Below are 23152 nucleotides of genomic sequence, written 5' to 3'. Positions count from 1 at the left end.
TCCTGTGGTTGGCCATGTTGCCCACGGGGAAGGTGATGGAAATACAGGCTTTCCTGTTATGGGTGATTGGCGATAAGAAGATTGATTTGAGGACAGTACAGCAACTCACGGGTTCCTTGAATTTTGCTTGCCGGGTGGTGGGAGCTGGGAGGACATTTTGCCGACGCCTCGGCATGACCATGTCTGGGGCAGTGCTACCACACCACAGAGTCAGGATTTCAATGGGTGTCAGAGAGGATTTGAGAGTGTGGCAAACATTTTTGACAGACTTTCATGGAGTATCGTTGGACTTTGTAGAAGACCGGACGATCTGGAAAGTTCAAATCTTTTCTGATGCAGCAGGGGCTTCTGGTTTTGGTGTTTTTTGGGATTGTCAATGGTGTGCTGAAGAATGGCCAGGCCATTGGGTGAAACAAGGGAGGAGCATAGGTTTCCTCGAGTTTTTTCCATTGCTGGTGGCTTTGGCTATGTGGGGCCCAGAATTTCAGAATAGTTTGGTGCTGTTCCATGTAGACAACATGACGGTAGTAGAGATAGTGAATAAACAGAAAGCAAAGGACTTGAGGGTCTTGCAGCTGCTGCGTAGTTTCATGCTGAAATGCCCGCAGTGGAATGTAGTAATTCAGGCGAAGCATGTTCCAGGGACAAGTAATGACATTGCAGATGCTTTGTCTCGTTCGCAGTGGCGGTGATTCCGATGACTGGCACCTGGAGCGAATGCATGCAAGACAGAGCTGCCGGATGGCATCTGGGCCTGGGAGTGAGAGTGAGTGATGAGTGATGGGCCTGATTGAGAAGTCAATAGCAGAATCTACAAGCTGTAGCTACAGGCTGGTTCGGGCTGAATTTGGATCATTTATGGGCTTGAGCGTGGATACATGGAACATGTCACGTCAGGACACTGAGCAGGGAGTTATACGTTTTGTTCTCAGTTTTGTTGAAAAGGGTTTGTCACAGACGACGATAGCCGGGAAGTTGGCTAGGATTTCTTTTTACAGTAAATTGTACTCAGGCTTTGACCTGGCAAAATATGAGACACTAAGTAGGATGCTAAAGGGTTGGGGTCAGGAGCAGGGGGAAAGGATCGGGGGAGCACCCAAGGAGGCTATTACTTTTGAACTATTACAGAAGTTGTTGGGGGGTTTGCCCACTTGTTGGATACGAGGTTTCCATTTTCTGTCTATCCATGTTGTGGATGTTTTTTGGGGCGTTTCGGGTTTCAGAGCTGAGAGGCACAAAGGGGCGAATGGGTAGAACATACGAGGAAATATGATTGGATGGGGAACGACTGGGGATTCGGCTGGGGTATTAAAAAACGTACCAGGCACGTAGGGGAAAATGTGTGTGCTTGAATGGGACTGGATGTATGGGAGCGTTCCCATTGCAAAAATGGCAAATTTTCTTGGGTGGGTCAAAAAGGCTGTCGGGCATAATTTTTTGTCACGCATCCAGGGAGAAGATTACGGCTTTTCGGTTATTTGTGGTACTGCACATGGCTTTAAGGGGAGTGGGTAAGGACCCTGCCAGGTACGGCACACACTCATTCCACATTGGAGCAGCCACGGCAGCGGGCACGGCTGGGCTGGTCATGGGATAGGATACGTCAGATTGGGAGGTGGAGGTCCAGGTGCTGTGAGACATGTGTGCATATAAGGGTGAGATGGTTCTCGGGGTGGGGGGATTTATGCAACGCCTAAGGAAGGCAGCCTCAATGTGTGTACTAACTTATTTTTCTTGGCGTAGGTTGTGTGGGGGGCCCAGGGACCAAGCCGGTTACCTGGATTGTTGAACACTCTTTCATACATTGGGCAGCCAGATATGCAGAACGACAGGTCTACGGCCATAACCTGGGTCTGAAGAGCAACCACCACGAGGCGCATTGGTGGGGTAAAGGGGGGGGGGCATTATTGCCCTGGCTGACAAGATTGATATAGCAAAGAGGCTGCCCGGATATGTTGGTCCTGCATCTGGGCGAAAATTACTTGATACACCTGTCAGGACTGGCGGTACTACAGGAGATGCAGAGGGATCTGGAGGTTATGAAACTAAACCTGGCAGGAACATGCATTGTGTGGACAGAGTTCGTGCCACGTAAAGTGTGGAAAGGGGCAGTGAAGCCGGCAACAGTTGAGAAAGCCCGCAGGAAGCTAAAACAGGCAATGAGAGTTTTTGGTGCCTCTAGAGACATCAAAGTAGTTAGGCATGTTGGGCTACGACTGGAGGAGCCTTTTCTTTTTAGGGACGATGGCGTGCACCTTTCGCAATTGGGGAACGCGTATTATATGACAGAGATGCTGGATGCGATAAGCAAATTCTGGAATGAATATATTTGATATCGCAGGGAAGTGAGAGAGTGACGAAAGGAGCACGCCAGAAAGAGGTGGGGCAGGTAACCGCCCTATAGGGGTTTACTGGTTACAGAATTTTGTAGGGTTGGGGAGTCTTGGACGGGCACACCCACCCCTCCGCGGGGGGGGGGGAACAGGTGAATGATGGGGTTGCGGGAAGCAAGAGTGCAACGGCGAGAGGTACAGGAGAGGATGTTAAAAGATAAGCGAGGAGGTGAATGGAGAGTTGGAGGAGGTCACAGAGTGGAACAGGAAGTGAGCAGCAAGAGTGAGGGGAGAATGGATGAGGTGAATGAAAAGTGTTAGGTTGGGGATTGTTAGAGTTAAATTGATGTTTTGGTTAAAGTATTATGTTTTACAGCGTGTCCTAATAAAAGGCCTTTTACCTTCAAGAACAGCTTGGAGTGTAATTATAGTGCGATTATAGCGCAGTAGTACGTTATAGCGAAAAGGACATACCAGGCAGCGGGCACCCCAGGATCTCAGCCCGCAAGCAGATGGTGCCATTCTCGAACCAGGTCTGGGGGTTGATGCGGATGTAGCGGGCCGCCATCGGCGTGGGCAGCATGTTCAGCACGGGCGTCTCGATGTCGCTGTTCGCTTTAAAAATCTAAGAGGTTGACAGACAGCGAGAGTGTTAGAACCTGAAGCTCCTAGAGGGCCGTTTCTTGACACTTTTTTACTGATTGAGTAATATACTGAGAAATAACTGCACAACTGCACAGCTACACACAAAGGTCACCTGTTACACATCACTTTTTTTCAAGTCTCTTGCCATTCTAGACCAGCTCTCTGAAAGTATACCAAACAAGAATTTGCAATGCAATAGGTCTTGCAATTGCGAGATTTTGAGCTATTAGCATTGTAAATGGCATTGCTTTTTATAATATTAAAAGGCATTTTCATTTACAATACCAATATGTCAAACTTTGGCAAAGCGAGATCTATTGTATTGCAGAGCGCTGTGTCCCTGAAGCGAGTGCTGCGTTCACCATTAAAGTTTATTAAAAAAAAAAAAAATAGAGTGCGGTGTCCTTAAAGCGGGCGCCACACTCAGCATTTAAGTTTATTAAAAAATAAGTAAAAGGTAAAAGAAAGTGTTGTGTCCCTGAAGCAGACGCCGCACTCATCTTAAAAGTACATTTTTTTTAAAGCGTTGCAATTGTACCGTGAGAGTCGTTGGGGCGACCACTTTTAAAGTTAGAGCTGCATAGCGCTCCATACGAAAAGCGGCCACCATTGTCCTGTGTGGGCGTGCTGCAAATACACAAAGCAGCTGCCATTAGTCAATAAACAAAATAGTGCTCACTGACTTATGGTGCAGACCGTGTAACAAGCCAAGTAAAACGTCCAGTCCTTATGGGAGGTACCAAATGCAGACAAGGCGGTACCAAGGAGGGACTAACAAGCCTATTAAAAATCAAAAGCCAGCATTTACGAAGGACAATGACACAAGCCAATGACAAATATGGGTGGAGAGTGGGCGGGGCTTCAAGTGCATACTCCAATACAGCATGCCTCTAGGCACGACTTAAACACTGGATGAAGAGTATGTTCGACCAACTGGGCCCAAGATAGAGAATCTGGATCTGGGAAAAATATTAGTTCAAGTCTCATAAGGCGCACTGAAAAAGAAATTCCATAGAAAAATAGATAAATGCCAATTTCGATGCCTGGGATGTGGTTCAGAGAACTGTGTGCACCAAACTCCAAATGAGTTAGTCGGAGTGGGGTCGGATATTTACCACATTTAAATACTATTATTGCAGTGTAGGAAATATCGCCTATTCTGAGAGCTGCACCAGGACCTTTCCTAAATTTGTGTTGACACAGGATTTATCTCCAGTACCCCCTATTATATCAAAATTAAAAATTCGCCTCCATGCTTCTTATTTCTGTTATTTTGACAGCTGACACAGTTTGGTGTATTCTGTTCATTGTATCGTTGTAAAGCCTTAGAGCATAGACGTATATTTTTTTAAGTCATGGTATGTTTTTCTTTTGCATTATCAACGTCTCTAACCCATTTCTGCTTGCCTCATCTCTCTCACTTTTCACAATGCCTGCCTCTACTGGTGTGCATTACAACGTGTATATCAACTCTATAAAGAACAGACAGTGAATTTGTAAGCGGTCTAAAGGGCGCTTGGAGGTGACAGGATTACAAATGGCGGTGCTGTCATTCAGGCCAACGAGATTGCCAATTTTCTTAACTGTAGTAGATTGATGCCCTCACGAATAAAGACACGGCTGAGAGATGCCAAACCATATTTAAAGTGTGACTGGCCCACAGCTGCTGATCTTAGCAACATTTTGCACACACAACAACCTATACAGAAAGGAGCGCACAGTCATTACGTTTTCACAAGCAAAATGCTTTATAATAGTTATTTTTAGCGACACCGTTCTAAGAAAATCCATAGGGAGTTCTTGCATATTTCCAATTCGTTCTTTTATTTCAAAAATACAAAGTTTTGTCAAAGAAAAATATCACAACAACGTCCAGCCGGTGCATTTCGTCCAAGGCTCGTATTCCACATAGAACACATTTTTTCTGTAATGCCAATTTCGGCTAAGATCCCAGGCCCCGTGATAAGGTTCTTATCTGTAGTCATCCGCGTTCTCGCCAGACGCGTTTCAGTCCCCGGTCGATTTGATAATTCCCGCCGTTGACAGCACCTCAATAAGCAGGCAGAAGAGGGTGCTAAGTTGCAACAAATGGCTTAATTTATGGCCTTTTTTGCTGACTGGGGGATGGAGATAGAGGGCATCCAGTGTGCAACATGTCATTTGACCATGTGTCCTGACATCAGAACTTCTCAAAAGTCAAGTGTGCACTCTTCTGCAAGTGAGGGTCCCTGTTGTAAGAGCGATGAAAAGGGCAGCAGAGAGGCTCAGTGCTGTGACTGGACTGGGGGCGTTTGAGGCCAGTGTTCCTGCTCCCACAGCATAGCGCAAACCAGTAGGCACTAAGGTGAATGAACTGTTACCAAGCCACGCCACTTGTTGTTTCCTCACAGTCTCCCCACTGGAAGTGTAACAAGAATTTGAAGGCTATCCCAGCACTCGTGCTGTAGCTGTAAACATCTTAAGCTAAAGCGTGGGTGCCCTGATTGCTTCAAAAATAAGGAAATAGGAAAACACTTTTTAGGTCTCGCCTGTCGATGCGCATGCGCATCGAGCAAGCGAGACTATAGGGGCTCATCCACACTTTATCTAACTTGCAAGGAATCGTGGCGATTCCTTGCAGTGCCCGTGACTTTTAAGCTCAATGCGCATGTGCATTGAGCTTAAAAGCGCGTGCACAGCCACCCGCATTCCTCCGACACCTTTGAAGTGAAGCTTAGCTTCACTTCAAAGGCCCGGCTTGTTCACACCCACATGCCGCTCTGCCCCGCTCCGCCCCCTCCCCTGAGTCATCCTGCCTGCCCCTTCCCGCCGTGTCGCATTTCTCCTCCCCCCTCCCCTCTCTTCCCTCCGTCTTGTTTTGCTACTTTTCCTTATGCTGCCTCAGCAAGTGTCTGAGTTTGTTTGCTCCGTTATGCCGAGAAAAAGGTTTTCTTTTCGTGATCAAGCTTATTTCCGACCAAGACTTTCTTTTTTAGGGGTTGCTTTGCATTTGAGAGTGTTAGTTATAAAAAGTCGCTTAATAACGTTTGTTTGCTCCGTTATGCCGAGAAAAAGGTTTTCTTTTCGTGATCAAGCTTATTTCCGACCAAGACTTTCTTTTTTAGGGGTTGCTTTGCATTTGAGAGTGTTAGTTATAAAAAGTCGCTTAATAACGTATCGTTAAGTCCAGCCCGCTCCGCCCCCTCCCCTGAGTCATCCTGCCTGCCCCTTCCCGTCGTGTCGCATTTCTCCTCCCCCCTCCCCTCTCTTCCCTCCGTCTTGTTTTGCTACTTTTCCTTATGCTGCCTCAGCAAGTGTCTGAGTTTGTTTGCTCCGTTATGCCGAGAAAAAGGTTTTCTTTTCGTGATCAAGCTTATTTCCGACCAAGACTTTCTTTTTTAGGGGTTGCTTTGCATTTGAGAGTGTTAGTTATAAAAAGTCGCTTAATAACGTATCGTTAAGTCCAGGTCAGTGTGCTACAGTCTTTTTAGGCAGTTGATTCTTGAAGTCAAGCTGGATCGATCTGCACAGTTTTGGGTGTGTGCTACTCTACTGAGAGAACTCTACTGTAGTTGGTAGCAGTTAATATCTGAAGTTTCGATGGGAGACGCAGGAGGGCACGTTTTGTTATATGCAAACTCCTTTGCCACTCTTCCCCATGTCCCATCTGTTTATTTATGGCTTGTAATTGGCATCAATTCTGTACACCTTATTTACGGTTCCTGCAAAATGTGTAGCGCCTGACTATCCTGTGATTAGTTGCACAGCCCAATCTTGATTCACCAGCGGTTTCCGTGACACAGGGCTGACACTTAAAGTAAAGGCTTGTTTGGTGTTTAATTTAATAACTTATTTACAAGTGTGTTGTCCATCACATACACGTGAGGGCACATCATCTTGGGCTTACTCCTAGTATCGAATTAGCGTGTCTGCCTGTACCCAATTGGAAGTAATTGGCATTACACGTACATGTGTTCCAAAATGTCTCCCACCGTTAGAGCTTTTAGAAATGTTTATGGCTTTTTTTTTTTTATTCTTTAGCATTGGCTACAGGAAACAAAAATGCTAAAGATTTACAAAAAAACCCATAAACAATTCTAAAAGCACTAACTCTAATGCTGCGAGACCTATTGCATTTCCAATGCTTGTTTACTATTTCTCTTCTTTTAAAGCAATCGAGGCATCGCTCTTTAGCTTAAGATGTTTGCAGGCAAAGCACGAGTGCCACAATTGTAACCAAAGTAAATAAAGACAAAAATTGGCAGCCCCGCGTCCTTTTTTCTCACTATTTACTTTGGTTACAATTGCTGCACTCGCGCTTTCACTGCACATATCTTAAGCTAAAGTGCAAACCCCCACATGCATCAAGTGATTTTGGAGTCGCAAACGGTGCGATTTGGAAAAATCGGCCGTTTGCGATTCCAAAATCACATTTTGGGATGCATTAAACATTTTCACAAAATTCGCAATTTTTTGCCATTCCTAAAAATGCGATTGCATTTAAAGAATCGCATTTGTGCGATTCCTTAAATGCAATGCATGATTTTTTTTTTAAATTGCGAATTTGGAAATAGGAGGTGCAAATTAACACGAGGTTGACCCTCGTGTTAATTTGCGAAATCTTTCAAAAATGCTCAAAAATGCATTTTTGAAAGTGTCTTGTTACACACTCACAAAGGACATGTGTGTGTGAAACTTGCACTTAAAAAAACATTTCAAGGGTGCGGGGGGGGTCCTTTGGACCCCCCTCAGCACCCTTGCAATGCATCAACAAATTGCGAATCGCAAAAAAAAATGCAAAACGGCATTGATTCCTATGGGCCTCTAGGCCCATAGGAATCAATGTAATGCCATTCCTTAATTGCGATTCGCAATTAAGGAATCGCAAATTCCGAAAATTAAGAAATCCTAAAAACTTTTAAGATTTCTTGATGCATAGGATTTTGCAATTCCTAAATTGCGATTCCTTAATTTTCGCAATTTAGGAATTGCAAAATCCTACAATGATGCATGTGGCCGAAAGCCTTGATTGGTTCAAAAGTAAAGAAATTAAAAAACACTTCTTTTCTATTTCTTTACTTTTGAAGCAATCGCAGCACCAGCCCTGAAGATGTTTACAGTTAGAGTGCGAGTGTGGCGATTTTAACCAAAGTAAATACATTTAAAAAAAATGTGCGATGATTGTAAACAAAATATATAAAGATTTTTCAAAAAGCGCCATGTAAGCAAAACACGTCGTTGTGACTGATGTAGGTGAAACTCAATAAAGAAACTAGAGCTTGCAAGTCCAAATAACACATACCAAGTAACAACCGAAGTAAAGGCCCCAGTAGGCATGGGTTGTTACAAATGAAGACAAGGCTGTACTAAGGAGGGACTAACAAGCCTATTAAGGAATCAGAAGCAAGCATTTATGAAGGACAAAGACTCAAGCCAATGAGAAATATGGGCGGAGAGTGGAAGGGGCTTCTCTTTCATGCACCTCTACAGCAGTCTCGTAGTGCAGCGCATGAGCGCTGACTCAGGCTGGACCTAAAAATCAGGCCTAGAAGAAATATATTCCTGTCTAATGTAAGCGCTGATTTAAACAGCAGAGAACTTCATATTTTTAAACTTCTATTCTTCAAGTCATATTTTATTACTGCCAGACCATAAATTCGATTTTAATGTAGCTCTATTCTTTTCTTCGTTGTTGTCTGGCACTTCATTTTATTGATGTGTTATGTATTACTCACACTGTGATGCTCATATTTCAAATTTTTCAGGGCTCTACGAATCAAGTTCTTCTTTTCCTTGACTGTCAAGTGCTTCTTATAGTGACTCAGAGCATCAGGCACCATCCCTTGTTGGAACGTCACTAAAGGCTTGTTCATTGATATAAAGCTTGCAATTTGCAATTCGCAATTTGCTTTTTTGCTTATCACATGTTCAGTGATGCAGCCAAGGACTCCAACTGGAGTCCTTCTGCTGCACTGAGGACATGTCAACCCAGTGCCAAAGGAACATCTATTCTTAATGAGGCTTACCAGAACATAACACACCTCATTGTCACTGCCCTTTCTCCATCTGAGTTGTCACTAACGATATCCTTAGGGGCATATTTATGTGCCACTTGCACCACCGTAGAATCACTTTTTGTGATGCTCGGGTGGAGCAAATCACACAATCATATCTATGAGGCCACACAAAGCCACTTTGTGTGACTTGGCGTGGCCTCACAGATATAGAGTAAATAAGGCAGGGCAAGTCACTGCGTTGCCTTACTCTGCACTCAGGAGGTGTTCCATGGGTTTTGCGGGGGATGTTCCTATGCGACACCCATGGATTTTGACGCTTTTTCAAATTTACGCCTCCCCTGAGCAGGCTCAACGAGGAGGAATTACTATATTTTCTCCACTGTTTTTCTTCTTTCGGTGTGTGCTGCATTCTGCATTTGCCAGTGGCCCGGGGACGAACAGAGCAACCAACCCCTGGTCTGGGGACATGGAGTTGCCTTGCAAAAGGAGGAAGCAACACATTCCCCAGAGAGGCAAAAAAGATTATCCAGAGACCTCCTTCCGCTGGCACAAATCTGAATAAACACCCCCTGGTTGAGACACACATGGACAGATGAAGGAAACTGGTAACTTAGATCATTTGCAAGGCCATTCCTCATACCTGCATTAGAGACAACTGAGAGAGCATATAGCAAAGTGGGTGTAATCTGCCTTTTCTGCATACGCATCCCTCAAACTTCACCTTTTTTTGGGTCCTATTTTGTACCGGTGTTAGAACTCTGTGACCTTTGATGCTGCTGCTCAGCGTCACTCTGTGTGTGATTAGGCTCTAAGATAGTATTGGTTGAACTGGCTTGTCTCACTTGGTCTTTTTGGATTTCCTGTAAGCCATTGGTAGATGGCACAGATACTGCACCAATGGCTTGAAGGATAAATGTGATTTGTTGGTTGCAGTGTGTGTTTATCTACTGCTGCCAGGTGCCCCTCTACTATGGCTGGGGTGCATCTTAAAGGGACTGCAGTAATATCTGGGGGAAAAAATGGGCCTTTGCCAATTTATATAGTATTGTCACCAGGCAGCATGAATACCGGCAGTGTTCCGTGTTCGTTCAAGTAATTCACACGTTTCTTTAGTGTGGCTGCGGAATAGTATTTTTTAAACCATGGGGCTTATTTATGAGAGCCCTGCGTCACTTTTGCACCACATAGAGATTTATGAAGGCAGGCAAAGTCATCCTGCGTGGCTTTGAGTGGCTTAATAAATCGTGAGTAAGGCGGCGCAGTGCAAATTGCTGAGTCCCCTTATTCTGGGCCTGGGATACGATTCATGAGCACTGCAGTGGGTTTTCTCACACAACATCCATGGATTTTGACGCTGCCCCAGATTTACCAAGTGATCTAAACCTGGGGAAGCGTCAAATATGTACACCTCCCATGGTGGGGCAGATCGAGCAGAAATATGTTTATTTCTCCTTGTTTTTTCCTCTTTCCATGTGTGCTACAGAGGAAAATGCCTCTACGGATTGTTTTTGTGCGGGAGGGTGTCTTAACTTGATTTACAGCGCCACTGATACCAGTGTAGATTGTCAGAGCACTTTACATCACATACATTACACAGAGACAATCAATCATACATGTGTAAATCACTGTATAGGAAATGTTACATAAGATAAAGGACTAGAAGGGTGTAGGAGTCACATAACAACCTTACTCCTAGCAGTATAGTTTAATAGTGGTTGGTCTGGAGAAACAAACTCTGAATGTAGAACGTAATACCATGGTTGGGGATTCTCTTTAATAACCAGAATTGATTTATATCCAAATGCACCCTTTTTGCCACATTAGGAAAATAAAAGACTGGTGGAAAAAAAAATGCTCTAATGTATACCTTGCAGTTTCCATTCAGCTCTTAGATGACATTTAACAGCTCACTGTTCTATGTTAGGATTTCAACGTATACACTGCAAGTAACAAAAGGATCTCTGTGACAAAAGCAGTAACCCACTGACCTATTTACATTATGTGCAGTTTGTGATCTGCATGGTACATGGTCTCTGCAGCAGATACATTAACCCTCTACACTACCTTTCGACAAGTCAAAACTTCCACTTGATAAATCTCCATCTCTGTCTAGGAAGAACATTAATCACCAGAATTATCACGGCATTTTAATTGTTGACGAAAATTGCTGGAGGCCAGGAAGGAGGCAGCAGCGCTTTTAGAAACATAATATACTTGCAAACAAGACGCCCCCAACCGAAGTCAGCTCACAGTGCTATCACACCGGTTGCACCGCCCTATAGCTGCCCTCTTCAAGGGTCCTGTAACTTCAGTGACAGAGTCTCCGTCGTACTAGGGTGTGCTGCTTCAAATGTCTGTTTGCAAGACTGGGGGGATAATTCCCCTGCTGTGCTGAACGTTCCACGAAAACGGGTGCGGCCGTGACGAGTGAGCTCGTCATGAGCACAGGAGCACTGTACCTCATAACGAGCTGAGCTCGTCATGAGCATGGGGGAGCTGTGGTCACCCCCCCGCCCCCAGCACAGCGGGGGAATTACCCCCGCAGCAAAGGTGTTAACAGAGAGCAACTGTAGCGCAAGGAGAAAGTGGAAAGGAGCTGGCCTGTGTAACTCCCGATTCCGTCAAGTGGTGACTGAGTCCTAATCGTTGCCACAAGTCACCCCGAGTTCTCTCTGCAGCAGTGGGGCACCTACCAGGCTCCAAGTCTAGCATTCTGGCCAGTGCTTCATTTTACATTTTGGTGCTCTTAGTCTCTAAGATCTCTTTAAAGCATCTATAAAATAAAGCAATATTTATTTAGTTACGTTTTCACATATTGCACCATTTATTTCTCTATGTCCCAAGGCTGCACTTTTGAATAGAAAAATATTAAAAAAAGACATTTCGAGCAAAAGTGTTTTTCTGGTTTTGGATCCATTTCAAGGAGGAAAGAGAGGGTAAGAAACCGTTATTTGAAGTCACTGTTTCCAGTAAGTGAGGAGAGGCAAGACAGAAAGAGAGGGAGAATGAGTGAGAAAGAGATGGGGGGGGGGGATTTGAAGCAGCTGCCAGCGGTAGAGCAGGAGAAGTGGACACTATCCTTGTCTTCTCTGAGGAGGAAGGAAGAGATGTTGCCGTTCCTTCTCTGCCTGCCCTTGTCACCTGATCCTGGACGTGTGGGACGTGTGTTTAAAATAAGAAAGTAGGGGAACAGAATCTATCACATTCAGGACCATACTAGCCATAGTGGGCACTGGGCAACCGGGTGGGGCCGGTTCTCGGCTCCTGGGGGCCGTTTTTGTTACAGGGCCGTTTTTGCAGCATTGTACCAAAATCAGCCGAAAACCGGCCCTGGCAAAGAGCTCGGCGACATCTTCAAATTCCCCCCCCCCTGAGTGGGGAGGGGGGGCGGCCAAGCACTTTGCTAGGGCCGGTTGTTGTTCCCAGTCTGGCCCTGATCACATTAAAGCAGTAGGGGCATGCCGTGCCCTGATGATCCTGCCCACTTCGACCACTGACCCCCACCGAAGTCACCCCGCTTCTGCCACTACTTTTCCTTCAGCCGCACACTGCTGTCCACATACTGTCCCCATCTGTTTCGTAAGACTGCTGGTGAACTGTGCTCCTCTGCGCTGGTTCAGAAATTTACTGTATTGCATTTCCATCTATATAGCGCTAGCAACCCTTGATGAGGCGTTGAAGCGCTTCATGCTTAAGAAACACTGGAAATTTGGCTGTAAGGATAGTGCTTTGCATGGGATGAAAGAGGTGTGTGTGGGGGAGGGGTCGCTAAAGGGGCGTGGCCAAAGAAGATTAGAAATCATTTAAAAGAGTCGAGGCCTACATAACTAAGTATATGGGTTATAATATATGAACAAGAATCCTGTGCTTGGTGCAGTGTGCCCCGACCAACATTTCGGCACCTTGTGAGTTTTTTGTAACTCAATCAAGATATATCACAAACAGGTTCCAGTCTGGCATTGGATTAAGCATCCTGTGTTACTGGACAAATCACTTAATCACCCTGTAGTGAAACACAACACAGGAGTAAGTAAATTAAGATTCATTTCGACTAGGCTGGATGCACAGCACAGGTTACTTCGCGCACCAACTCCAACCGTCTTTTTCTCGTGATCACTCCACGTTCCCTTGCAATCTACCTCTTAAGACATCAATATATTCTACATTTGCCCTACACTACACCCCCTACCTTACAGAGACATAAACATAACTTGAACCATATGCATTTTGATCAACCGGCCAACCCCAACAATGTCAGAACAAATATACAAAATGAAATTAAAAAGATACACAAAGAATCAAATGTTAGCAACAGTTGCATTACATTGGTAATCATTTAACGCTTTAGGACGCCATGTGATCCTTTTCGGTCTTACTCCTATTTCTTACGAAACCCTCTTCTGACCAAGACTATCCAGTGGTTAACATTCTGTCTTTTTCTGACTCCACATGTCTCTCTATTGATCCTTCTTCCGGTTCTACCTCATGTTCCACCCATACTCCCTTGTCACAGCCCTCATTTATTTTACTAGGTGCACACAATGCTATACTTTATTCCAACACTTCCCATTGTCTAACCTCACTGAATTTTCCATTACCTGAATTATACATTGTGGTTCATAGAACTCTTTAGCCACCTTAGGCACTTTCCCAGGTTTTTTAACTCTCACCCAATGTCCCACTTTGACAAAAGTAGTTTTTGTCCTATGCTTTTTATTATAATACTGTTGTACTTGTCATGTTGACTCAAATTTCCTTTGACTTCTGAAAGCTTCCAGTCTACGATTTCTGAAGAAGCCAACCTTCCAGGGTTCCACTTTGATCTTGGCTTCCTTCTCCTCCTAAATTCAAAAGGAGAAAATCTGGTGGCTTCCACAACAGTGACTCTGTACGACCATACTGTTTTAAAAATGTGTACTTCCCATGATATGTCACTCCTGCAAGCAAGTTGAATGACAGCTTTTAAAACTCGATTAAACCACTCTACCATCCTGTTACCGCTGGGATTGTACAACGAAGTAGTTCTGTGAGTAATCCCACTCTCACATACTGTTTCATCCTGTCTGAAGAAAATTGTACTCCATTGCCATTTATAATAACAGCAGGGGTATCCTCATTAAGGAAAACTTCATAAAGAAACTTCAAAACCATTTCAGTGTCCAACTTCTTGATAATCTTCATAATTGGCCTCTTAGAAAAAACATCCATGAGTGTAATGATATATTTCCTTGGACTGCCCACAGGTCCCATAATGTCCATTGCAACACATTCCCACAGACTGTCAGGACAAACAAAGTCACTCATGGGGGGCCTACACATTTTAAGTGTATTATCAGCTGACATACACATTCCATATTCTCTCACGTCTCCTTCCACATCCATATCCACTCATGGCCACCAGTAGACACTCTTGACACTAGACTTTGTCTTTTCAATCCCTTAATGTCCTTCATGAAGAAATTAATATTTTCTTAGAACCTATGGGGGAACCAACCTTTCCCCATGTAACACATTCAACTCATTAATTATCGACCCATTTCAGTGGAGGCTGACTGCACTTTGTGATCCCCAGTAACTCCCTTGGTATGTGTTGTGGTTCAATCAGAATTGGAGCCATTCCGACTGTGGCAGACTGAGCCTTTAACAAAGGGTGGCACACAGAGGAGAGCACTTCAAAGAAGCCGACATCCATAACCGAATGTCACTAAATCATATTTGTGTCTTGACTGTAATGGTGGGACCATGAGTCCCCCACTTTGCTCAATCATAATTTCCCCCCTCCCACTTGTCATCTTTAATTGGCAGTGTGTTGGGAAAATGAGAGGAATGCAGGGAAGCTGAGGGTGGGCAATGGAAAGGTGGTGGACTAAGGGGGCCAGGTTGTAGGCAGAAACTCCGGAAGCTTCTCCCACTCAAAGCTGGTAACCAGGTATAACAAGGGGACCCTCAGACCCACTGTTCAGTACACCACTGGACCTGTGGATACTACAGAAGAAGGATGTTCTGCTGCCCTGCTGGTTGACACATGCACTGCTTGCTGAGATAAAAGACTGGACCTGCACCCTTCACTACAGGCTGAAGGGACTCCAATGGGCAGCTGACTGGCTTCTTTTTCTGAGCTACATGGACACAACAAACTCCAGAGGGCTGGCTTGAACTGCCTAGTGTACTTGCAGCAACTTGCCTGGAACTGCAACTTGAACTGCTTGAACCCTGCTGGTCTCTGCTGGAGTGAAGGCCTGATTCCCAGGAAATGCCTCCCAGGTCCTGAACCCTTGGTGTGGCATCAGTTGAGCTCCTCCAAGAAGGAAAGTTCTGTGCTCTTCACAAATGTGAATGGGCCCATTCTCGCTAAAATGTTGCCACTGGCATTGACTACCAACTCAAAGCTCCGGTGACCCTGACTCTTTGCGCTTCAGCAATTGCCAGCGGCGAACGGCAATGGGAGATCTGCACTTTGCACTACAGCAGCGGCAGCCTGCGGTGACCGCCAACATGAATCTCCAGTAACAACCATCTGTGTTGCCTGACAGGATCTTTGTGCTACAGCGATGACCATCCGTGACACCTGGTTTACTTTTGCACTATAGCGACAATCATCCATGATGCTTTCCCTGCTCCTGAAAGCCTCCTCCACTCCAAATGGAACTCTTCACGCAGGACTGTAGAAGGTAACTTTAGCAGCTGGACTAACATGGCCCCTGTATCCAGCATGCACTCCATCGCGGTCAGCCTGAAATTTTGAGTTTCACCTGATCTTTTAACAACCAGATAGCTGCGAGTGGTGCTTTGTCGTTTTAAGCGCTATACTAACCTGAAATGTTTGATATTCCATATCTCTGGTTCTACTGATTGTATTTCTGTCGTTTTGGTGCCAAATGTTTTATTAAAATCTACTATATTGTTCCAAATTGGTGTGGGATCAGTTCTTGTATTGCTGCATAGATACTTTGCACATTGCCTCTACGTTAAGCGAGACTGCTTTTCTGCCAAGCTACCAGAGGGTTAATCACAGGTTAATTTAGTAACTTTTTGTGGTTCACCCTGACAGGGATTGTGGCTGTTGCTTGAGTAGAGTTTCACAGACTTCAGAACAGTGTTTACTACAGTTTTCTTTAGTCTGGTTTGAAAGAGAATGCTGCAGGCTGCTCCGGGGCCTCTTTCGAAGTTGGCCCCCCCTTGTAGCACGCAAAGCGAATTACCTTGTTCTATTTCTGCATGCTACCCTCCTGTAGCCTAGTTTATCTTGCACGGCTCTACCCTGTATTTTAGGACTAGCAGCTTGGGTCTGGTGTGACAAATGCCAGGGAGAATGTTTCAGGCCTGGGGAAGGCTGGTTCCATTTTTAAACACTGCCTGGGTCTTAAGACCATGAGTTTTCCTCCTGAGTTAGGAGGAATACGCGCAAGAAAGTAGACCCCCTGGGGTGGCAGCCAGAAACACTGGCGAGCCATACTCTTGCTTTGTAACCAGTATATGTTATGGCTCTCCTCTTTCCCATTTTTACTGATTTATACAACCTATTGTCACATCTGTTGCCCTGGGACTACAAATTGTTCCATATGTAATGGGAAATATCACTGGATATTGGTGTTTCACTTACTATTTCTACTTGCATTCGTGAAAAATGAAGATTTTATTTTATGTGAGTCATACAAAACACAATTCTTCATAATGATAATTGAAACCACGGTCATCAGGAACATTCAAACAAAGGAAATGCAAAGTATTCCAAGAAAAGACATTTGAAGAAGGGAATAAAAAAAGTTGGTCTGATGGCTCGGCAGCCTTTGTTCCGAGAAAGTAAATCCTGACCTTGGTAAAAGGTGAGACGTGTTTAATGGTTGTTTTTTACCCCATGTCTGGAAACTAGTTGATTTTGCATCTTTTTGGATGTGACAGTAAAGAACGTCAAGAGATGATAAAAGTTTTGAAGTCCTTTCTTTATCTTTATTCTTTGTGGTTCTGAATACTTCTGTATAACTGTAACGTCTGTACATTGCAGGCAGGGCCCTGGGGATATCCTGCTATGAGAGTGACTCATGACTAGACAGCTCTCTTGCTGTCAGTCACCCAAGAGTTACAGAGGCATGACTCAGCAATCTCAACCAACTCTTGAGACTTTAAACAGGAACAGGCCCACCACTGTCAGGCAGCATCTGGAAGCCATCAAGGAAAAAAGCATGATTCAACATCTGATATCAATGAAGGGACCACAAAAAACGAACCTCCCCCCCAGGAAAAAGCAAAAACAGTAGGAGGCTGAACCCATGGGCATGAAATGCCAAGTCAAAGGCTTCCTTCTGGAATTACCCGTCCATATTGGTGGGCAAGTGGCCAGCTCTTTTGAGGAACAGGCTTCGTAACGGGAGGGATGGGCAACTGGCCTGCGTATTAAAGCTGTAGAGTGAAGGTGCAACAGGAAGCATACAATAAGGAGAGGTATCACTTCCTGTCGCCTGCAGCGATGGCGGAAAGAATGACTGGTACCATCAATACATGGTGACTACAGAAAAGCAGGTGCCCTCTATCCCAAAAGACCACAGAGTGGGCCATTGACACCACTCGGACATCTAAATACAGCGATGTAAACACTGACCTTATACCATGGACCCGTTGAGACACTGTGTGTCGTATCAATGATAGTTCCAAAGAGACATAACTTCCTCTTGAGTTTTGGCTACTCGTGTAAATTATAACTTTTTGCCAATTTGCAAAAGTTTCTATTGGAGCCAAATCTAAATTTATCATTGTGTAAAGACAATCCGGAAATGTCAAAAACAGTCAACTTGTGCCTCTTTCTGTAGTCCTGCTTAGGTGTGGCTTATTAATGGTTACAACATTAAAAAGGATGCATTTCTGTTCCTGATTCATTCTTTTTTGCCAATTAAACCACTGCTAAAACGACACTCTTTTCTACGAACATCTTGTTAATTTCAAATTGATTGATGCACTTAACCAGATCCATTTAGGTGTAAGTTACACGTTTCCAGATCTATAGCATATACATTTAAAACTTTTGTGAATGCCCCTAATGGCTACTGTATTGTTCGTGTTCGCATAATGCGTATTGCTCATTAATGGGCACTCATGCGATACTACCCCTTTTTAGGTCTCGACTACGCAGCGCGCATGCGCTGCTTAGGAGAAAAACCTTTAGCCAACGCTTCAATTTTGTAGAAAAAAATGTGCACGCATTGCATTGCGTTCAATGGCACCGCGTGCATGTTTGGCGATTCCCTTGCGAGACCGAGTTTTCAAAACCATCTGTTAGTAATTAACAGATGGTTCCTCGCTCCTGCAAGGGAAACAGGCGCTGGCCCCCTCCTCTCTTCCCTCCCTCAGCTGCCTCCTTTCAGCGCGAGGTGCACGCGATTGTTCTGGCTGTGTTCAGCTGCCATAGACTTTCAGAAAGGAAATAAACCATGAATCCAGGGCTCAGTGAGAGGATTGCAAATCCTGACACACAATACTGTGTTTTCCCTTCAGGAGCTCCTATTTCGCTGTTTAGAGGGGCTATTATTTTAAATATTATCTTTACATATACCATTAAAGTTCCATTAAGACAGCCATTAAATGGAGGGGGCGCGTGTCTGGCTGTTTGTTGACGTGGTAAGAGGAACAGTGCGAGGCGGGCTCTGATGAGCCAGCATGTAGATACAGATGCCGGAGGGCAGAGAACGAACGCCCTGCTTGTGTGTCTTGGAGGTGCTGTTTACACTGGGAGCTGGAATAAATAAACTAATAGCTGTCAGAACCTGTGACAGAAAATAACTCACTCACAGTGCAACCTTGCAGAAATAGATAGTGCGTGTGGCAGAGGAAATGCGTCTTTCTTTCTTGCGTTTCTTCCTCTCTCTTGCATATTTCCTTCAGTCAGTCAGTCAGTCAGTCATATTTGTAAAGCGCGCTACTCACCCGCTAGGGTCTCAAGGTGCTGGAAGGGGAGGGATCCGCTACTGCTCGAATAGCCAGGTCTTGAGTTGTTTCCTGAAGGAGAGATGGTCCTGGGTCAGTCGTAGGTGGATGGGGAGGGAGTTCCATGTCTTGGCCGCCAGGTAGCAGAAGGATCTTCCTCCGGCGGTGGCTCTGCGAATACGTGGGATGGTGGCGAGGGCGAGGCTGGTCGAGCCGAGCTGGCGGGTGGGTGTGTAGAATGTGAGGCGGTTGTTGAGGTACTTGGGGCCCAAGTCGTGGAGAGCCTTGTGTGCGTGGGTGAGGAGTCTGAATGTGATTCTCTTGTTGACGGGGAGCCAGTGCAGGTCTCTCAGGTGGGCAGAGATGTGGTTGTGGCGGGGGATGTCCAGGATGAGTCGTGCGGAGGCTTTCTGTATGTGCTGGAGTCTTTTCTGTAGTTTGGCTGTGGTTCCCGCATAGAGGGTGTTCCCGTAGTCCAATCGGCTGGTGACGAGGGCCTGGGTGATCGTCTTCCTGGTTTCGGTGGGGATCCATCAGAAGATCTTTAGGAGCATGCGCAGGGTGTTGAAGCAGAATGACGAGACGGAGTTGACTTGTTTGGTCATCGTGAGGGAGGAGTCCAGGATAAAACCCAGGTTACGTGCATGGTCCGTCGGCTTGGGGGCGGTGCCCAGGGCAGGGGGCCACCAGGAATCGTCCCAGGTGGAGGGGGATGATCCCAGGATGAGGACTTCTGTCTTGTCTGAGTTCAGTTTCAGGCGGCTGGTCTTCATCCATTCTGCGACGTCTTTCATTCCTTCCTGGAGGCTGGCTCTGGCGGTGGCGGGGTCGTTGGTGAGGGAGAGGATCAGCTGGGTGTCGTCAGCGTAGGAAATTATGTTTAAGTTGTGTTGGCTTGCGATGGCTACGAGGGGGCTCATGTAGACGTTGAAGAGGGTGGGGCTGAGCGAGGATCCTTGAGGTACGCCGCAGATGACTTCGGTGGCTGCGGATCGGAACGGGGGAAGGCGGACTCTCTGGGTTCTTCCGACGAGGAACGAGATGATCCACTCCAGTGCCTTCCCTTGGATTCCGGTGTTGCTGAGGCGCTGTATTGATGTGCGGTGGCATACTGTGTTGAACACTGCTGAGAGATCCAGGAGGATGAGGGCAGCTGTTTCCCCGTTGTCAAGCAGGGATCTGATGTCGTCGGTGGCTGCGATGAGGGCGGTCTCGGTGCTTAAATTGTTCTTTCATTTTTTCTCATTTCTTTTTGTTGTCTTAAAGTCCATGCTAAACGTTTTCCTTCTTTTTCCTCCTTTTAAGGTCTCGGCCTATGCAGCTCATGCGCTGTCTCGTCGAGAGATTCTGTATAAAGTATAGTGAGGAAAGCCCCGCCCACTTTTCGGCTATTTTTTTAATTGGCTTGTGGATTTTTTTTTCTAAATGCTGCCTTCTGATTGGTTTAGCGACTGCTAGTCCCGCCTTCTGATGGCCATGGCTCCTTCCACGGCTATTGACCCCATTACTGCGTGTTTGCTGAGCACTACTTTGTGCCCGTGCCACTCCTCCCACTGTCCGAGCCTACTCTCCTGCTCCCCCCGCACATCTCATCGTGAGATCACTGCCACGGGCCCGGGGGATTCCTGTGCCACCCCTCCCGCTGTCGGAGCATTCTCTCCCGCCCCCCCCACACATCTCATCGTGAGATCATGGGCCTGGGGGATCACCTCTGCTTGTGTGGGAACTGTGAGGGCACTGCGTGTTATCACCACCGCGGGCTTGGGTTCATGCCAATTAAACTTTTAAAGATTTAAACCAGCTCCGGAGCCTCGGGAACCCTGTGTGCTGCACCCCTGATGTCAGGGAAGAGCCGCACTGGGATTGGTGCCCGCTCTGGGAATGCCTGGCCACAAAGGGCTCGTCCCGGAGAGGAGCTGCTGTGAATTCCAGGAAGAGTATAAGACTCTTAGACAGGACCCCCAACATTTTGTGATATGCAAAATAATCGCTAAATCAGCTTAGGAACTTGATGACCGCAGTATTCACCATTTTGGCCACAAAAAAAGTTTCCGGCAGATGCCGATGGCAGAAAAAGGTCTCACGGCATATGCTGAGCGCGGGCAGCTCTATCTCTGTGCCGGGGTCCTAGCAGCCAGTGCAGAGACCCATTTCTATCACCGCCACTCATACACACTATGGTGAGTGCAAGAGGCGAGGATGTGGCTTTACGGGCAGAGCTGTTGACTTTGGAGCTGGGGAACCAGGTGCGAGCCACGGTGTCGGTTCAGGAGACTGTGATTCTGGACAAATCACTTAATATCCCAGTACCTACCAAAAATGAATGGGTCCTTATGTAATGTAACTGGCGTTCGTGTAAAGCGCTCTAATACCATCAGGTCTTGTTCGCGCTATATACATTGAAACAAAGTAAAAGTGATGTCTAGTGTTGGCATACGATACTAGTACTGACACAGAGATGCTTTATGTCTCCATTACTGTGTAGAGTTGTGCATCAAAAGGCATCCTGAACGTATGTCGTGTGTGCAATTATAATACCTATGGACAATGCCCGCAATGGTTCACAGTAATAGCAACAACAAAAAAAATCTGGTCGAGAAGGTTGTACCACAGCAAGAGTGCATTAAGTAATGTAAAATGTAAATGTATACTTGTATAGCGCACTGTTACTCCATCTCGGAGTGTCCTGACGCTGTATACCGCTGGGGAACCCGTCCTGGCTTTCCCTGTGAGATGGTCCCTCCTGGGCACCCCCAAGGTGAAGCCAGGCATCCCCGGCGCTGATGGGGCCGTTGTGGAGATTAAGCAAGCTATTGCCCAGAGTTGCAGAGTGGGACCCATGGTTAGCTTAGGCACCTAGGCGAGAATTATCGAGTCCGCGGACATTGATCCAAGACCCTGCCGCGACGGGAATTGAACCCTGGTCCCGGGCCGACCTCTGCTTCAGGGTCTGCCGCTTCTAACCAGTGAGCCACACTTCTCCACAATGTCAGTCACTAGATAGCAGCAGGGCATCTCGTAACGCAGGACTGGAGGAAGAACGCCTGACTGGCAATGCATGTGAATCTTTAAACTTGTGTCCCTAAATTCACAATAATGTAATTTACTCTAGTTCATTCACTCTCCTGAAAGTATGGCTTGTGCGGTCTATCATCGGAAATGTAGCTTCTTAACTCCTCTCGCCTGTCTTCAAGTGTACAAAGGCTCTTTTTAACCGTGTTCACTCTTCTCCTCTTTCAAACTTCTGTTCCACGTTCTGGGACGTTGAGTGCTTACCTTGTTGCAACCATTGGCTAATAGAAAGGAAAACGGCAGTCTCCTGCATGATAAAATTATTGTACCATAAACCTGCTATCATCAAACAAGGATTCCATTCTGATGCTCTAATGTTTATAAACAGACAGTACACAGAATTAGCCACAGCATCTGTTTGGTGACTTGTTGTTAGGTGTATGCATCTTTTAGCAGGAGGACACATGATCTACTGCAACAGAGACCTGCACAGCTACCGAGACATATAGTACAAAACTGATCTCAAAATGTACCCGTGGATGAGTTAATGTCTGACATTAAAAAATAAATGGAGAGTTAGTAAACATTGACACAAATACCCTGAGTACAGAGAGGGTCAACTTACAAGTTGCCCAGAGCAGTTTCTGAAATGAGAATAGGTCTATGGGCCATCAGCTTGGTGTTTCTAATCACCCACTAATCCCGGGTCCAGAAACAATGGATCTGGTGAAACGGGGATGGAATCTGCACTCACGTAAACAGTGGGTGATTCTAGACTGGGCACCAGGCCGAGGTGTGCAGTCCTGCTCCACCGTTCCCCTCCTGCATCAAATGGAAGGAGGTTGTTAGAGAACACTGCCCATGATTGTATAATGGAATCAAGCATATGATTACCACGCTTGCCTTAACTACACGGTTGTTGAAATGCGGTTCTGTTACCATGCGTTACCTTTTCCATGCATGTCTTTACCCGACATATGCCTTTTCCATGCATGTCTTTACCCGACATATGCCTTTTCCATGCATGTCTTTACCCGACATATGCCTTTTCCATGCATGTCTTTTTAATGAATTTTGTTGTAAATGCATGATTGGTAAAGGCATATGAACGGTAAAGGTTACGTGAGGTCACGGGACCCGCTTTGTAATTGCCGGCACCCGCCATGTCCCCTACCATGCCACAAACCCTGTGCAACACTCCTCCCCTCTCACCCTGCCCTTAAACCTAAAACCAGCATCTCAGCCCTA

The 23152-nt window shown here is 45.8% G+C and overlaps 1 protein-coding gene across 2 annotated transcripts in view; it reads right to left on the bottom strand.

Annotated features, from left to right (window-relative positions):
• Positions 1–23152, bottom strand: part of LOC144817766 (putative carboxypeptidase X1) — a 268058-nt gene that overhangs the window by 79569 nt on the left and 165337 nt on the right. For both annotated transcript variants that reach the window (XM_078674562.1, XM_078674563.1), the window contains exon 6: positions 2808–2958. In XM_078674562.1, coding sequence (XP_078530688.1) covers positions 2808–2958 — 151 coding nt within the window. The remainder of the gene's footprint in view (positions 1–2807; positions 2959–23152) is intronic.

This window comes from Lissotriton helveticus, chromosome 2_1, assembly GCF_964261635.1.
Source record: "Lissotriton helveticus chromosome 2_1, aLisHel1.1, whole genome shotgun sequence".
Lineage (NCBI taxonomy): Eukaryota > Metazoa > Chordata > Amphibia > Caudata > Salamandridae > Lissotriton > Lissotriton helveticus.
The sequence above is the reverse complement of the archived record's forward strand: the minus strand, read 5'-3'. Positions and strand labels throughout refer to the sequence as shown.